Source organism: Biomphalaria glabrata, chromosome 17 (assembly GCF_947242115.1).
Source record: "Biomphalaria glabrata chromosome 17, xgBioGlab47.1, whole genome shotgun sequence".
NCBI classification, from domain to species: Eukaryota; Metazoa; Mollusca; class Gastropoda; family Planorbidae; genus Biomphalaria; species Biomphalaria glabrata.
The window spans coordinates 27,511,365-27,530,792 of NC_074727.1; the positions used below are offsets into that span (position 1 = coordinate 27,511,365).

Here is a 19,428-nt window from a genome sequence, read left to right on the forward strand (position 1 = left end):
AAATCAGCTAGATTTCTTCCCCACCCGTTAAACAAAATGCCCCAACTATATATAGAGAGAGACCCAAGCATTCTACGTTAGGCCCGCTAGGATTCATACAGTCTCCTCTGTTAGGAAGTTTAGTTGTGAGGTTTCATTAGGGACAAACGGGTAAGTGTAAACATTTTACTATACTTATTTTATCTTATAGGAATATGTGAGTACACATTAGTACACAACCACGTTCCCCGTCATTACATTATGACTTTATTATGTATGTACATTGTGATATTCTATGTCAATGTTATATCTTCATATAGTATTATTAATGCCGCTATGGTTGTCTACGTTTGAAGCCATAGTTATTGTATTTGATTTGTTATGTTTCATCCATTCCTGTATCTTAGTGATTGATGTAAACAATAACCTTTCGAGAATCTAAGTACTGTCTAAGAGCTTAGATCACAGTGCTCTAAACTTACAGAGCCCATGTGAAATTAATCATTTCACATTTCTATTATATCCCTCATACATGTTATTATGTCTCACACGCTTGTGAACTTATAGTCCCTTAGATGAGTTTCATTTTGATTAATTATATCAAACCGTTATACTGTATCTCGATCCCTAGTATCCTATTTTCATCTTATCCTTTAGTATATAATATGCTCATTCCCCATTTTACTATAACTGATTGCTTATCATCGTAATCAAATTTAATGGATGAATCATGACTAGTATCATCCTACATTGTATGATGACACATTTATTGTGGTTATCTTACTTGTATCTTTTTGTTATTGAGTTATATGCATGCTTTGAGATTTTATACTTAATTGTCTTAAATGCCTTATTGGGATTGATACCAATGCCTACATCTGATTGATTGCAAGGCATATGGGAATCGCTGCTCAATGCCTTTAGGAGGTTCCTAATTGTCTGTCTTATCCCCAGCCTGGTTGCTACCCCTGATTGCTACCCCCGATTGCTACACACGATTGCTACACCCGACTGCTATAACTACCAGATCTCCACCCAAAGCTGTAACCGGAGCAGACCACACCAGATACCCCCCCCCAATTATATACCTGTTAGCAAGAAGGCACTGCCTACTGTCCTTGGCCTTAACATATTGCCCAGTGTCCACAGTTCCTTATACTGCCCAGTATCATTTGCCCAGTACCCGGCCCAAACTGTCCCCTGCCCAATAGCTAGTGCTTAATGCCGACTGATTAGAGCAACCTTCGCTACAGAAGATAAGCTGGTGTGAGTTAGCACGGCTCTCTACGAGCTAGAGATCATAGCTGAGAGATCGTCCCACTACAACTTAGTCTGCAGCACCAACCATCCCTACTGATAAATAGGCAGCGGCCTCACCCTAGAGCCAGTTTGCCTACAGCATAGAGAACATCCCGAGCCGACGTCCTAAGACAGAGCTGGATGACTCATCCTTCTGAGTGCCGGTCCTACGACCGCCAGAAGACGACCCACGGGCTAGCAGCTAAGAAAATAAGTAGCCAGACATAGGAACATTCTTCTCTTCCAATCACTCACCAATTAGCAATCCATGATGAGCAGTTATGTTAGATATTAGCACCTTCATTTCATTTCTCGATTATAATTTTATTTGATCATTTATCTTTTGTAAACTTTCATTTATTAAATTATTTTATTTATAAACTTATAATACACTGGTCTGTTCTTACTGTTAGTTGCGGTGTGCCTGTACAAAATCTTATATGTGAGCGGGATACATTTATAAAATTTCCCCTAGACTTAAACAAACAAGCCCAAATATTAACAAAATTAACATCTCGTCACACACACACACAAACTGAACCACTTCCACATGGTCTCAGAAAAATAGTAAATGTCAAACGACAAGAAAAAATACCAGATACTGAAGTCCTTCAAAGAGCGAGCCTGCAAAGCATCTAGACAATCCTGATGCAGTCATAGATGCGATGGGTGGGACACATCTGCAGAATGGAAGACCCCTGCATCCCTGAATGTCTCCTGTATGGCCAATTAAGGGAAGGAAAGCGCTCACAAGGTGGACAAAGAAAACGCTTTAGAGACATCATCAAAACTTCTCTGAAAACCTTCAGCATTGACCCAGTCACCTGGGAGACAGAAGGACATTGATAGAGCATCATGGCTTTGCGCTGTGAAAACTGGCGCACAAATCGCTGAGGAAAAGAAAACGGCGATGGCAGAAGAAAAACGCCAGAGAAAAAAAGCCAATGACACTAGCACCCAAGTTCAAAGCCCTCAGCCCTCTGGATGACAAAAGTGGTCATCATCGAACCACGATGGACGAACTCTAGATATATAGGACCCTTGTAAACATATAATAGCATTACCCACCGGTTTGGCTTCCCGGTTGATTTATTCCCGGTGGGTCTGTGGTATTATATGTTTACAAGGGCCCTGATCCATCTCCCACTAGCTGTGGATGACCATATAGGAAACTTTCACATTTTATTTCTTCAATAGTTTCATGATCGAAATTGCATCGGTTCAATTCACAAAATACGTATATTTTTGATTCGCAATATCGACCCAACAGGTTTTTCTAAGCCGATATATTGAAAAGTACAAGATTATACTTCAGTTTTTTAAGCACTATATTTATTGTGTGCGTCATTTCCTCTGATATTAATGAGACTCGGTTAGCTCAGTCGGTAGATCATCATTCCATCGACATCAAAGTTGAATCAGAATTTCCTGGATGCTAAGATGATTATTAGGCCCTAACACTTGATAGTGTAGAAAACATTAGAGAGACTTCTAAAGGGCCTTAAGCCGTGTGCGTTTATGTGTCAGGGTTTCGTAATAAGCGGGTTTTTCCAACTCAAGTCAAAAGTTTTTGTACAAGAAATTAGAATGCGCAGATTTTTACCTAATCCAAATGAGGGTTCCAGAGATAAAACAAGAAAAACATCAAAACTACGTTTTAAAACCAGACACACTAGGTCCTGATGGAGTTCTTGGGACTAATGAGAACGTAGAGAACAGAACGTCACCATTGCTGAACTAGTCATTTGGTTCTTAGAGAATGATTCATTTGTTATGAATAATAATAATAATAATAATAATTTTATTTATAAAGTGCTGTTAACAAACAAAATGTAGGCTCAAGGCGCTGTAACAACATTACAAACATAAACACAACTGCCGAAATAACAGTTAATCTAAAAAAGTTTTAAACAAGTAGGTCTTAATGTTCTTCTTAAAAGTGGTATAGCATGTTGTCTGTCTGAGATCAATGGGGAGTGAGTTCCAAACCTTTGGTCCGTGAACTGAAAAAGCACGCAGACCGTAGCTTTTGAGGGAGAAACGTGGCACTACTAAAAGCGTTGAGTCCATTGAGCGCAGGGTTCTCTGGGGGACATATGGAGTAATCAGTTCGCCAAGGTACAAGGGCATCTCATTGTTATATATACACTGATGACAAAGTGTGGCGACCTTGTAATCGATTCTCGCTTTCACGGGAAGCCAATGGAGCGTGCGCAAGAGCGTAGTAGCAGAATCTTGTCTAGTTTTTTTAAGGACTATTCGAGCGGCGTTGTTCTGTATACGTTGCAGCTTGGCTATTTTGTCATCAGGTATACCTGCTAGCACGGCGTTGCAGTAGTCAAGGCGGGAGAGTATGAATGCCACAGCTAGCGTTTTTTGTTGACTCCGTTGTTAAATATGGTCGAATCTGGCCTAATCTGCGCAGCTGCAGATAAAGACCTCTGCAGAGCTGATTTATGTGTGGGTCGAAAGATAGTGTTGAGTCGAAGAAAACTCCAAGATTCCGCACTACATGGACAAAAGGAACATGGCAGTTCGTGATAAAGAGAGAATCTGTGCTTTCAACTTTTGAGACATTGTTCCTAGTGCCAATCTTAATTATTTCTGTCTTGTCTTCGTTCATCTTGAGTTTATTTTCAACCATCCAATCGCTCACCCTTGCAACGGTACCACTGATATTCTCTGCCAGATGGGACACCTCTGAGGGTACTGATGAATCGTATAACTGTGAGTCATCGGCAAAGAAATGGTATAAGATGCCGGTTGGCCGTATGACACCGCTGAGTGGATATGTGTACATAGTGAACAGTACTGGGCCTAGAACTGATCCTTGGGGTACTCCGTACTTCAAAAGTAAGCTTGTTGATTCCGTCCCGCTAACAACGACACTTTGGGTGCGTTCCGTCAGGTAGGATCCAAGCCACTTTAGGACGACTCCTGCTAAACCAAAAGTTGCAGAGAATCTGGCCATCATAATTTCATGGTCTAGCGTATCAAAGGCTGCGGACAAGTCCAGCATGGAAAGAATTGATATGTGGCCTTTGTCGGAATTGTGAAGTAAGTCGTTTAGTACCCTGACCACTGCTGTCTCTGTGCTACGGCACTTCCTATATGCAGATTGAAATTCTTCCAAGAGACAGTACTGTTCAAGATGAGAAAGAATTTGCACTAACACGATGTGCTCCAGAAGCTTTGACAGGAAGGGAAGATTTGAAACCGGGCGATAGTTTTTTAGACATTCCGGGTCAAGACTGGATTTCTTTAATAAGGGCCTGACAAGTGCATGCTTAAATTGCTGTGGTACAATGCCTGAAGTCAGTGAAGAGTTCACAATGTTGGTAATTGTAGGTACAAGCTCATCTAAACATTCAAGGAGCAAGGAGGTTGGAATGGGATCAAGGTCACATGACTTATTTGGCATCTTCAAAATAGTACTTTTGACATAATCTTCAGATACACGCTGAAACTCGCAAAAAGGAGTATTTTGAAAAATTGGAGAGTGGTCAAGCTGTGATGAGAGGGATGGCATGTCATTTCTAATCTGCTCAATCTTCCCAATGAAGAATCTATTGAAGGAATCAGGAAGTTCAGATAATGGGATAGATGACGGCAAACGTTCGTTATTTGCTCCCCCTAACATTTCAGCGGTGATCCTGAATAGCTCCTTTGAAGAATCAGAATTTTCGATTTTTTGTCGAATATGACTAGCTTTTGCGTCTCTAATCATACGGTTAACCTTGTTTTTTTCTCGTATGTATATTTGTCGATGTATCGTCAGACCTGTCTTTTGAAATGTACGTTCGGCACGTCGGCGAATAAGTTTGGCAGTCTTTATGTCTTCCGTCAACCAGGGTGCAGATGGCCTAACTGAGACTGTACGAGTGACAAGAGGTGCATGGCTGTCCAGCAACTTTTTCAAGCAAGAATTGTAATTGCTGAGAACGTCTGTGTTGCTCTGTTGCAACAGCAAAGAGGTCACGTCCATTTTGAAGGAGGCAATATCTATGGCTTTAAGTTTACGGGAAGTCACGTTTTTCTTTGGCCTTTTTGCTTTTGATAGGCGCATTTCAAAGTTTACGAGAAAATGATCTGACAAGCCGCGGTCTGAGACATTGAGTTTGGCTACAAGCTCACTTGCATTTGTAACAATCCAGTCAAGAGTATGGCCTTTGACGTGTGTCGGAACATTTATCAGTTGGTCTAAGTTGCGATCCTTTAGCGCATTTTTCAGCGACATCGCGTATGTCTCATTTTCACTGTCAAAATGCAAGTTCACATCGCCTATGACAAATAGATCTTTTGTTGATATGTGACTGTCAAGGAGGTCTTGAAATTCTTCGATGAAAACTTTTGTTGTCAGTTTATTTCTCTTGCTTGGTGGTGGGCGGTACAGGAAAATAAAAGTCAGTGTTCTACTGTGGTGGGAAAGGCGAAACTCGCACATCTCAAAGGTCGTGTACGTTGAGCTTTCAGGTCTTATTGTTACATACTTGGCTAGACTCTGTACAGTATTGCTAAGCCCCCTCCGCTGCCTGTTTTTCGAGGTAGACTCTTTAAAATAAAGCCTGGGGGCGTTAGCTCAATGGTTCTTGGCTCATCACCAACTTCTTTAAACCATGTCTCACTAAGGAAGAATCACCAATGAACGCTCGAGTTGAAACTCTCCCCCCCCCCCCCCCCCCGTATTTCTTCTCTCCCCACTCCTTACATTGTGGAAATAGCGAATGTAGAGATACTAAAGACTTTAGGCGTACCGGAATGTCGAGATCTACTAAAGACTTTAGGCGTACAATGAAACTCAATGCAAACTCTTGAAAACATTTGTTGATAGGTTTACATAGATGTAGATTACATTGAAAAAGAGGTTTATTGATTCAAATCAGTTCATTCAGCCAGTCGAGATGCAGTCAGTTCAAATCAGTTTATATAGTCAGTCGAGATGCAGTTGATTGTACTAAGAAATAAGTAAGTCAATTTGCAATAGATGTAGATATCTATTTTTGTAAAATATTGGAATATCATTACCTGAGTTTTTTAAAACTTTCCTGTCCTGCTAGCACCAGAGAGTCTCCATCTCGAAGATCTTCCAAGTCTAATTTTCTTGTACCATGTCGCGGTGTATAAACCCTCCAAATAGCGCCATTATTCAATTTCATAGAGCGAGACAGTTCTGACAACCAGGACTCAAAAGTACGAAACTGTTTCTTGTTTAAAGTGACTAGCTTTCCGGGGTAATACCGCTCTCCGTTCTTGAAGAGACGAAGGTGTATTCCTTTATGTGGGCTGGATCGCCAGATTGGTCCCCCCTGGTCCATGGTCTCATAAGAGTCTTGTTCTAGTGTTAGAAGTGGACTAGTGGACATTATGGATGCGAATCAAACACACTACCTCATACTTCAAAGTCAGCTTTGAATCTCCATTCTGATTCAAAACAAAAGGAAATGTTTTAAACAAGAATGACGTAGTTACATACGCAGTGTATCAGATTATGACTTGAATGGTCAGCTGCTACTTTCTACTACAGAAATCGGACTTTTCTATCCCTGGTACATATGAATGACTTACTAGTCACTTGTATAGAAAGTTTGAATGATCTCTTAATTAAAACTTAAATCCAACACAAAGTCCAACAATTTTGACTGAAATTCTACAAGTTAAAACTTCATTCAGAGAGTTGTATAAGTCGTATGCACTTAACAGATAGAGTGGTCACTAGTAGCAGGTAGTACTATACAGACGGTATTGTCAGTACTATAAAGCATTATAAAGATAAAATTGACAGTACTATGCAGATAGTATTGTCAGTACTAAACAGCTAATATGCTATTTCAGAAGTCTACAGATAGTTTTGTCAGTAGAATTGTTGACTATTCTTTCATATAATACACTTAGCACTTCAAAGAAAATGTTTCTAAAATTTAATTAACTTCCAATCTGTAAGACTCCAAAAAGAATGAACTTGTTTCTTAACTCTGAAGATACTGATGCTGGCAGTCACTGTTTGAGTGCCAAGTACAAAGTGGCATCACTTAGTGATGTCTTCACAACAATGAACCAACTTGGTTACCACCACTTGACAACACAATGGACTGTCTCTGCACGCAACCTAATCGACCCATAAGTACGGAAACCCGTGTGTGCCATTATTTCATGGTGATTACCACTTGACAGTGTTTACCTTAGAACTAGGGACATTTACCTAGATCTAGGGACATTTACCTAGATCAAGAGACATTTCATTTATGAGCCTCTAAATAGGCAGCTATTTGGTATATCATGTGCGGAACTGTTCATAAGTTTAGCTAGGGTTTAATTAAAAAGGTCCATAGGATATATTATTAAAAGTAGTCAAGTTCCTATTTCAGACATATGATATATTATTCAAGTAGTCAAATTCCTATTTCAGACATAGGAAATATTATTAAAAGTAGTAAAGTTCCTATTTCAGACAGGTTGAACAAGACACTAAAGCAGACGACAGTCACCAAAATCTATGAGCGTAGCTAATGTGGTTTTGAATTTGGTAAAAAAAAAACTCTAGAGATTTTTTAGTTTACCCCCCCCCCCCCCCAACAGATGATTTGGCGATAAAACTTCCCTTTTCGATATAGAATCTAAAGCAAACAAAAGTCACCTAATTCCAAGAGCTTAGCCAAAAGAGGTTAAAAATTTCTATAAAAAAAGACTAAATGTGGCTCAACAAAGATGGCTAAGACGGATTTTAGGAGTCAGTTATAGAGATCGGCTCTTAATCAAGGAAATCCTATGCCGAACTGGGAGTCGAACTGTTAGCAAAGTTGTTATAGAGCGTCGCGGTTTGCGGGACATGTTCTCCAACAAAATGAATTATGCATAACAAGAGTTGCGATGACATGGAGGCCATTACGAGGACAGCGACACCCTAGTACAACCTGGCGCCACACTTTCATGGAGGACCTCAGAGCAGATGAAAGGAGGCTTCAGACATTGCTCGTGACAAATTTTTGTGGAAGCAGCTTGCCACCCAATGCGCCGAACGGCGCGGGAGGATCTACCTAGTAAGAATAGCAGATTAGGTTTTTGAACTAAAACTTTTTAATAGCAGAATAATGCACTGTAGATACCTCAGCATATGCATTTTTTTGGCTTTCAGTACAGGAAATAGCGCTTGGTGGCGGGGCTCCGCCCCGAACCCCGATGAAGAAGCTTGCTGGCAAGGTCAGGGTGTCTACAATTTTCCCACTTACCCCAGAAAAAACATATTCTAAGGTACAATAAACGTCTTCCGAAAAAATGAAGGGTCAGAATGTAATAAAGATTAATTATGTAAACACACACACACAAGCACACACATATATATACATATATATATATATATATATATATATATATATATATATATATATATATATTGGCGGGTTTACAGTCATTGTTTTCCAATTTTCCAATCCACACGAATTCTTCTAACGTCTTTTAATATTTCAATTTCAGACTTTATTTCAACCTCACATTCAATTAAGTTACAAATTTCTATTTCTTTTCTATGCAATTAGTTGAAACTAGTCGAGAACAAAAGATGACAGTTTCTTTGCTACGAAGAGTATCCCGTTAACAAGCATCAGACAACCATTCTTATGACAACTGCTCTAGTGCACTGTTCTTTTTGCTCGGGATCATCTCATTCGTAAGTACAGGTGAAATATATTCTAAAATATTCAAGTACCTATACCATTCGACTGACAAATTGTAACATTTCCTTCATCTTGGGAACAACTTCTTTTACAGAAAAATGAAATTACATCATAATCTTCAAAAATCTCAATTATTTACTTTCCAATTCAACAAAATTTAACTTATTTACATTTGAAATTTCAATAATACTTTATGCCTGAAGAATGTCGCCATTTGTTAAACAGTGACTATTAGTTGGCATCGTGATATTACGCTCCTAGCCACAAATTCAATAGATTCGATTAAAACATTTTTGGAATCAAAGCAGTGTCTATATACAGACATGCAGCTGGTAAAAGTAAGGTTTCCCTTGTGATATTATAGTATGATCTAGTAAAACATTCAAACATTTTGAGAGAATTATTCCCAAAGTGCATTTCCATTTACCTGGGTGTCACCCCCCCCCTAACGGGTGTCACCCGGTGCGGACCGCACCCCCCAGTGACGTCACTGTCAATATAGACTCAATATTGACTCAATATAGACTCAATATACACTCAATAGGGACTCAATAAGAGCTCGTGTATTCGCTATACGACAATGGAGATAGTAAATGTTCTATACTATATTATTATAAAATTCATTCACTCATTCATTCACTCATTCATTCACTCATTCATTCACTCACTACGAGAGGGGGAGACATTGAATTGCTTAATGTGGCCCAGAATATGGATGCGAGTGTTGGCAAAGTGTCAAAGGGATTCAATGAGCTATTTGGGAAGTGGTGAAATGAGAACTCAAACAGTTTATAGTTACATTTTCTAAATGTAGTTTCATCCAAAGAATTCACCAAAAGGAAGATGTGTGAGAAATCAATGAAGGAATGACAAATAAATCAATGAGCTGCCAACTCTAAGAAACATCACAATGAAGTGGCTAGTTGGCATATTGTATCTCTCAGGGCAGATGACCTGGCACTGAGTGTTACTTCAATAGTTACTGGTATTTGTTTTCAACAATGTGTCCAAGCTTGTCCCATTCCTTCAACCGCGACATATTGAACGTCAAGAGTGGTTCAGCTTTGTATTGACTGTGGTTTAGTAACAGAACATGGCCACAAGTTCAAATATACCTGTGTCTCATTTGCTTTGACACGTGGCTCATTCTCACGTCTAAGTGTACACCAATATGTTTAGACAAACAAGGCAGCCGCCTCGGGCCTCCAATTGGTGAGAGCGTGTATAGGTCTAAAAACAATTTTATTTTAGATGAAATAGCGAAATATGTGCAAGTTATTTTTGGGGGTACATAAGGTTTTTAAAAATTCGTAATTTTATTTCTTCGATGTTTATTTTTTATTTTTCTATTTTATCTGGGTCCACCAGAATCACTTCGCATAGGGCATCCAATTACCTAAGGCCGGCCCTGACTAGGGGAAGAGTTTGAACAATATCTAATCCTACTGCCATTAAGATTTGTCGTTTGTCGTGTTCATGTAAATATGTGACTAGATATTTCTCCTGACTATGTGATGTTGTAACTTATGTGACTAGATATTTCTCCTGACTATGTGATGTTGTAACTAGTTAAGAAAACCCTATAACCCGTATGACAAGAAAAAAGAAAAGAAAGAAAGACAAATGTCAATCACAAACTCATGTCACCACACCATACAAACCATGACATCTACATGACATGACATCTACATACAAATAATGCCTATACAAACAATGACATCTACATACAAATAATGCCTAGACAAATATTGACATCTACATACAAATAATGCCTAGACAAATATTGACATCTACATACGGGTATGTCTTGAAACGTTCATTCCCAGCTACAACGTAGGAAGCGTTCTCTTTTAATTCCTTCAGTTCAGATATTCTATGTCCATATTTAGGCGTATGAATTTTTCGTACAGCACCAAATCTTGGAGCAATGCGATCAGTTAAATAGTCCAGATAATGACTCATGTCCTGGTAAAGAGAAACATTTCACTGAATGATGTTAATACATAAGAAAAGAAAAGGAGACACTGATCAGTGAAAGACATTTTCTGAAGACGTAAAGGACAAAAATTCAATTGAAACAAAGAGAAAACTTGGGGAAAAAAGACATTTTATTGACCAAAAAAAAACAAGATTTAAAAAAAATACTTAAAAAAACAACAAAGAGAGCACTGCTCAAATACTGCTATATCAAACAATAGTGATGGGAGAGCACTGCTCAAATACTGCTATATCAAACAATAGTGCAAGGTTTATCTCACTGTTTTTCTATTTAAAAAAAAATTAAATGATGACCACTAATTGATTAGTTAAATCAACAATGAATAATTGTGCAAAATTTCAACTTGATCAAAGAATGAGAAGTGGGAAAAAGTGTAAAAGAATCCACCCAGACAGACAAATGGAGTGAGTTAAAATAAGCTTTGTAAAAAAAGAAATCTTAAGAGACAGAACAACTGCACAAAAAATAGAAATTAGAGAAATGTTTATTTAATTTAAAGAAATAAACAAATTGAACAAGAAAACAAATACAATACCTCCTTTATACAACTTATAGAGACATGACAACAAATAGAATACAATACCTCCTTTATACAACTTATAGAGACATGACAACAAATAGAATACAATACTTCCTTTATACAACTTATAGAGACATGACAACAAATAGAATACAATACCTCCTTTATACAACTTATAGAGACATGACAACAAATAGAATACAATACCTCCTTTATACAACTTATAGAGACATGACAACAAATAGAATACAATACTTCCTTTATACAACTTATAGAGACATGACAACAAATAGAATACAATACCTCCTTTATACAACTTATAGAGACATGACAACAAATAGAATACAATACCTCCTTTATACAACTTATAGAGACATGACAACAAATAGAATACAATACCTCCTTTATACAACTTATAGAGACATGACAACAAATAGAATACAATACCTCCTTTATACAACTTATAGAGACATGACAACAAATAGAATACAATACCTCCTTTATACAACTTATAGAGACATGACAACAAATAGAATACAATACCTCCTTTATACAACTTATAGAGACATGACAACAAATAGAATACAATACCTCCTTTATACAACTTATAGAGACATGACAACAAATAGAATACAATACCTCCTTTATACAACTTATAGAGACATGACAACAAATAGAATACAATACCTCCTTTATACAACTTATAGAGACATGACAACAAATAGAATACAATACCTCCTTTATACAACTTATAGAGACATGACAACAAATAGAATACAATACTTCCTTTATACAACTTATAGAGACATGACAACAAATAGAATACAATACCTCCTTTATACAACTTATAGAGACATGACAACAAATAGAATACAATACCTCCTTTATACAACTTATAGAGACATGACAACAAATAGAATACAATACCTCCTTTATACAACTTATAGAGACATGACAACAAATAGAATACAATACCTCCTTTATACAACTTATAGAGACATGACAACAAATAGAATACAATACCTCCTTTATACAACTTATAGAGACATGACAACAAATAGAATACAATACCTCCTTTATACAACTTATAGAGACATGACAACAAATAGAATACAATACCTCCTTTATACAACTTATAGAGACATGACAACAAATAGAATACAATACCTCCTTTATACAACTTATAGAGACATGACAACAAATAGAATACAATACCTCCTTTATACAACTTATAGAGACATGACAACAAATAGAATACAATACCTCCTTTATACAACTTATAGAGACATGACAACAAATAGAATACAATACTTCCTTTATACAACTTATAGAGACATGACAACAAATAGAATACAATACCTCCTTTATACAACTTATAGAGACATGACAACAAATAGAATACAATACCTCCTTTATACAACTTATAGAGACATGACAACAAATAGAATACAATACCTCCTTTATACAACTTATAGAGACATGACAACAAATAGAATACAATACCTCCTTTATACAACTTATAGAGACATGACAACAAATAGAATACAATACTTCCTTTATACAACTTATAGAGACATGACAACAAATAGAATACAATACTTCCTTTATACAACTTATAGAGACATGACAACAAATAGAATACAATACTTCCTTTATACAACTTATAGAGACATGACAACAAATAGAATACAATACTTCCTTTATACAACTTATAGAGACATGACAACAAATAGAATACAATACCTCCTTTATACAACTTAGAGAGACATGACAACAAATAGAATACAATACCTCCTTTATACAACTTAGAGAGACATGACAACAAATAGAATACAATACCTCCTTTATACAACTTATAGAGACATGACAACAAATAGAATACAATACCTCCTTTATACAACTTATAGAGACATGACAACAAATAGAATACAATACCTCCTTTATACACATTTTTCATATCCCTACTACCCCCACCCCCACCCCCCACCCCCGCACCTTGGTGTTGGCCTAGAACGTTGCCTATTTTGAACAAGACACACAAAGACTTTCTGTAGACAACTTCTAGTAGAGCCTTTGTTGTTTTTCTTTCAATATCTCATGAATGTTCAATTTAAAAACGATGGAAACATTAAGACATTTCTGAACGCTATAGTCCTTTCAAATCAGATGCTGGCTCTGATCTAGACCTAGTTCTCTAACTAAATTTAATTGTATTTCTTTTTACATTAACAAATTATAACGGTCGAACTTAAGGTTTTCCAGTGTGGCCTACTAATTCATTTCTAAGCGAGATACATCAACTGTTAAATTTATAGGAAAATCGTTAGTGCTGTTTTTGAACTCAGCATCCAGAGTACACCCTCCGTGAAGTTCTGACTTGACTAGAGGTATTGGAAAAAGTAGAGAAACAAAAACTTGTAGAAGTTCCAAAGACATTGAATTGTAATATGAGTTTGTTGCTGGATCAGCTCAATGTTGGGACATTAACATGGGAAGAAAAGATCAATGTTTATTTTGTAGTGTTTACCTTAAAATGTTTAGGATTATAGATTTGGCCATGAAGAAAATTACAGTTTACCTTAAAATGTTTAGGATTATAGATTTGGCCATGAAGAAAATTACAGTTTACCTTAAAATGTTTAGGATTTGCATATTGCCCATGAAGAAAATTACAGTTTACCTTAAAATGTTTAGGATTATACACTTGGCCATGAAGAAAATTACAGTTACCTTAAAATGTTTAGGATTATAGATTTGGCCATGAAGAAAATTACAGTTTACCTTAAAATGTTTAGGATTATAGACCGCAAGTTTGGCTGTGAAGAAAATTACAATGTTTACCTTAAAATGTTTAGGATTATAGATTTGGCCATGAAGAAAATTACAGTTTACCTTAAAATGTTTAGGATTTGCATATTGCCCATGAAGAAAATAAATTACAGTTACCTTAAAATGTTTAGGATTATAGATTTGGCCATAAAGAAAATTACAGTTTACCTTAAAATGTTTAGGATTATAGACCACACGTTTGGCTGTGAAGAACACATCTCCATTGATAAAGAAGTTGGCAGCAAGCCCACGGTTTATGTCATTTTTGTGTTTGCTTTCATCTGGCTCACTGTGTTCACTGTGATCTGCTGCATAGCCTCGGTCACTTTTGTCTGGGCCTGTGTAGTAATCCATGTCCTTGTGTGGACTATCCATTGTGGTCATCGTTTGGTAAGCCTGACTTCAAGCAATGGTCATCTCATAGTGTGCATTGAAGACTCACACCATTGCCTGAAACTGGTTGTAAAACAGGTGCTCTAAAGACAATACAAAATGCATTGTTAGAGACAAAAGAACATAATGGATCACAAGAAAATGATTGTGTAGGAAATTGTATGCAAAGTTTGAAGACACTAGAACATGATAGTGTAAGGAAATTGTATGCAAAGTTTGAAGACACTAGAACATGACAGTGTAAGGAAATTGTATGCAAAGTTTGAAGACACTAGAACATGACAGTGTAAGGAAATTGTATGCAAAGTTTGAAGACACTAGAACATGACAGTGTAAGGAAATTGTATGCAAAGTTTGAAGACACTAGAACATGACAGTGTAAGGAAATTGTATGCAAAGTTTGAAGACACTAGAACATGACAGTGTAAGGAAATTGTATGCAAAGTTTGAAGACACTAGAACATGACAGTGTAAGGAAATTGTATGCAAAGTTTGAAGACACTAGAACATGACAGTGTAAGGAAATTGTATGCAAAATTTGAAGACACTAGAACATGATAGTGTAAGGAAATTGTATGCAAAGTTTGAAGACACTAGAACATGATAGTGTAAGGAAATTGTATACAAAGTTTGAAGACACTAGAAAATGATAGTGTAAGGAAATTGTATGCAAAGTTTGAAGACACTAGAACATGACAGTGTAAGGAAATTGTATGCAAAGTTTGAAGACACTAGAACATGATAGTCTAAGGAAATTGTATACAAAGTTTGAAGACACTAGAAAATGATAGTGTAAGGAAATTGTATGCAAAATTTGAAGACACTAGAACATGACAGTGTAAGGAAATTGTATGCAAAGTTTGAAGACACTAGAACATGACAGTGTAAGGAAATTGTATGCAAAGTTTGAAGACACTAGAACATGATAGTGTAAGGAAATTGTATGCAAAGTCTGAAGACACTAGAACATGATAGTGTAAGGAAATTGTATGCAAAGTTTGAAGACACTAGAACATGACAGTGTAAGGAAATTGTATGCAAAGTTTGAAGACACTAGAACATGATAGTGTAAGGAAATTGTATGCAAAGTTTGAAGACACTAGAACATGACAGTGTAAGGAAATTGTATGCAAAGTTTGAAGACACTAGAACATGATAGTGTAAGGAAATTGTATGCAAAGTTTGAAGACACTAGAACATGACAGTGTAAGGAAATCGTATGCAAAGTTTGAAGACACTAGAACATGCCTAAAGACTCAATACTGCGATGCTATATCAGAGACTGAGTCAAAGTGAAAATATACTGTGTGTACAAGTGTGGCTGTTGAGAACAATTCAATAGACTAAAAGACAGAGATTCCTGTTTATCTAATTGCACAACTATTTCCTTTCACAGAAATGTTTGGGTACTTAAGTTTTGTATTTGGTCACAATAAGCAGCTGGTCTAATTAACCAACGGTTAGATTAACCGAATTTGATAGTGAGAAAAAAAAATGGCCATACATCCACCCAAAATAATATTGACAATATCTACAATACAACTTAATACATAGTCCCTGTTGACAATATCTGCAATACAACTTAATACATAGTCCCTGTTGACAATAATTACAATACAACTTAATACATAGTCCCTGTTGACAATATCTGCAATACAACTTAATACATAGTCCCTGTTGACAATATCTGCAATACAACTTAATACATAGTCCCTGTTGACAATATCTGCAATACAACTTAATACATAGTCCATGTTGACAATATCTGCAATACAACTTAATACATAGTCCCTGTTGACAATATCTGCAATACAACTTAATACATAGTCCCTGTTGACAATATCTGCAATACAACTTAATACATAGTCTCTGTTGACAATATCTGCAATACAACTTAATACATAGTCTCTGTTGACAATATCTGCAATACAACTTAATACATAGTCTCTGTTGACAATATCTGCAACACAACTTAATGGGTCTCTGTTGACAATATCTGCAATACAACTTAATACATAGTCTCTGTTGACAATATCTGCAATACAACTTAATACATAGTCTCTGTTGACAATATCTGCAATACAACTTAATGCATAGTCTCTGTTGACAATATCTGCAATACAACTTAATACATAGTCTCTGTTGACAATATCTGCAACACAACTTAATGGGTCTCTGTTGACAATATCTGCAATACAACCTAATACATAGTCCCTGTTGACAATATCTGCAATACAACTTAATGGGTCCCTGTTGACAATATCTGCAATACAACTTAATACATAGTCTCTGTTGACAATATCTGCAATACAACTTAATATATATTCTCTGTTGACAATATCTGCAATACAACTTAATGGGTCCCTGTTGACAATATCTGCAATACAACTTAATACATAGTCCCTGTTGACAATATCTGCAATACAACTTAATATATAGTCTCTGTTGACAATATCTGCAATACAACTTAATACATAGTCCCTGTTGACAATATCTGCAATACAACTTAATGGGTCCCTGTTGACAATATATTGCAATACAACGTAATGGGTCCCTGTTGACAATATCTGCAATACAACTTAATGGGTCCCTGTTGACAATATCTGCAATACAACTTAATATATAGTCTCTGTTGACAATATCTGCAATACAACTTAATACATAGTCCCTGTTGACAATATCTGCAATACAACTTAATGGGTCCCTGTTGACAATATATTGCAATACAACGTAATGGGTCCCTGTTGACAATATCTGCAATACAACTTAATGGGTCCCTGTTGACAATATTTGCAATACAACTTAATGGGTCCCTGTTGACAATATTTGCAATACAACTTAATGGGTCCCTGTTGACAATATCTGCAATACAACTTAATGTATAGTCTCTGTTGACAATATCTGCAATACAACTTAATGGGTCCCTGTTGACCTAAAACACATCGAAGAGATTTAGAAGCAACACTTTGCATGTACATAATTGACTCACATTTTTCTTTTCAATGAGCAGTGTGTAAAAACTGAGACAAGGATTAGGATAATGTTAATGATTGCATAAGTTAACGTAACGTAAAGGATAATGGAAATCTCAATATTGACAATATTTACATTGACTAACTAACTATCCAGAGATCTCTTCTAATGCCGAAAGGATTCGCCGGAAATCGTGCGCACAAGTTCGTTTGACCTCGCGCTATGTGTTTGCTAAGAAACGGGTTTGATAAATTCGCAGTCTGAACGCGGAAATTTGCGACATCTCCCAAGCTTTCAATTCAACCTTCATATTTAATTTTCGGTATTTGCCACCAATAGCAGCGGTCTATATATTGCGTAAATACAAATGTTCAAGAAACAAAAAAATAGACCTAGTCGCTCGAGATCTTTCCCTCTAACTAGCTGCGTGAGTGCCTGTGTTTGTTTACAGACTTATGAAAACAAAATGAATCAATAATGTATGTGTGTAACTCGCCATTGTAGACACTTGAAAAAGTGAAATAACAAAATCAAATTCATAGTTTCATTGTATTCCTCAAGAAGACAGAAGTCGTGCGTGTGTGTGAGTGTGTGGAGAAAATACAACAAAAAAATTAATTCTGTTCAATCTTATATTTACCAAATACCGCAGATTCATGTTTCAAGAGATCTCCTTTACCACGTAACGGATTCGCATGAAATTCGCACACACGTTCCTTTTACCTCATAATAATAATAAGGCTTGTCTTCGAGTCCGAAGATTAGTGAGGAATGCAGTATTTCCCGTGGTTGCCCAGCCCCAGCTGTCGCAAGGACATCGCTGTTTATAGTGCGGTCTTGTCACCGTGTGTCTATGATGGAGCGCAAGCATCTTTGGTGAAAGCGCTCAAGAAGTCTTAGATGTTTCCTGTATAGTGTCCATGTCTCACAGCCATACAGTAGGGTTAAGAGAACCACCGCCTGGTAGACATTGATTTTTGTAGTCAGGCGGAGCGATCTGTTCCGCCAAGCTCTCGCCTGAAGGCGTCCAAAAGCGCTACTGGCCCTGGCCAGACGGTTATCAACTTCCCTTGAAAGTGAGGCGTCATTTGACACTATACTACCTAGATGTGTGAAGTGGTCTACCACGTTAAGGGGCTGTCCGTTTACGGTGATCCTTGGGGCTGAGTATGTTTTATTGGGTGACTTCTGGAACATGACTTCTGTTTTCTCGAGGTTTATAGATAGACCGAAAGAGGCGGCAGAGTATGCAAATTCGTTTACCGCGTTCTTGCGATCATGTTCATTGTGAGCTAGCAGGGCGCAATCATCGGCAAAGAGAAGGTCCGTTATGACCATCTCCTTTGTTTTTCTATGGGATAGTAGACGTCGAAGATTGAACACATTGCCGTCTGAACGATTGACCCAGCCTTACGCCAAAGAAGATAGCGAATAGAGTAGGAGCAAGTACACAGCCCTGCTTCACGCCATTTTCTATTGTGTCTGATCTGGCCTTAATGTCCCACATGAAACTGCTTGAGAATTGATAGGAACGTAGGAACCCTAGCCAGAATCCCCCACAAACCATCGCGACTGACCGTGTCGAAAGCCTTCATGAGGTCCACAAAGGCAGCGTATAGGTTTAGGTTCTGCTCTCTGTATTTTTCTTGTAATTGTGGCAGAACAAATATCATGTCAGATGTACCTCTACCGGCTCTGAAACCACATTGGCTTTCAGATAAGACCTCGTCCACTAAAGAGTGGGTTAGTCGGTCAAGCAACATTCG

General features: G+C 37.1%; 1 protein-coding gene across 7 annotated transcripts in view; it reads right to left on the reverse strand.

The window, feature by feature from the left end:
• Positions 1-19,428, reverse strand: part of LOC106050374 (doublecortin domain-containing protein 2-like) — a 68,825-nt gene that overhangs the window by 43,235 nt on the left and 6,162 nt on the right. For 6 of the 7 annotated variants that reach the window (XM_056014982.1, XM_056014987.1, XM_056014986.1 and 3 more), the window contains exons 2-3: positions 14,465-14,772; positions 10,747-10,913 (exon numbers count right to left, since the gene is read on the reverse strand). In XM_056014982.1, the coding sequence (XP_055870957.1) occupies positions 10,747-10,913; positions 14,465-14,680 (383 nt within the window). In that variant the 5' untranslated portion in view covers positions 14,681-14,772. Of the gene's footprint in view, positions 1-6,303; positions 6,712-10,746; positions 10,914-14,464; positions 14,773-19,428 lie in introns of those variants that run through there. The other variant, XM_056014983.1, reaches the window with a different exon arrangement.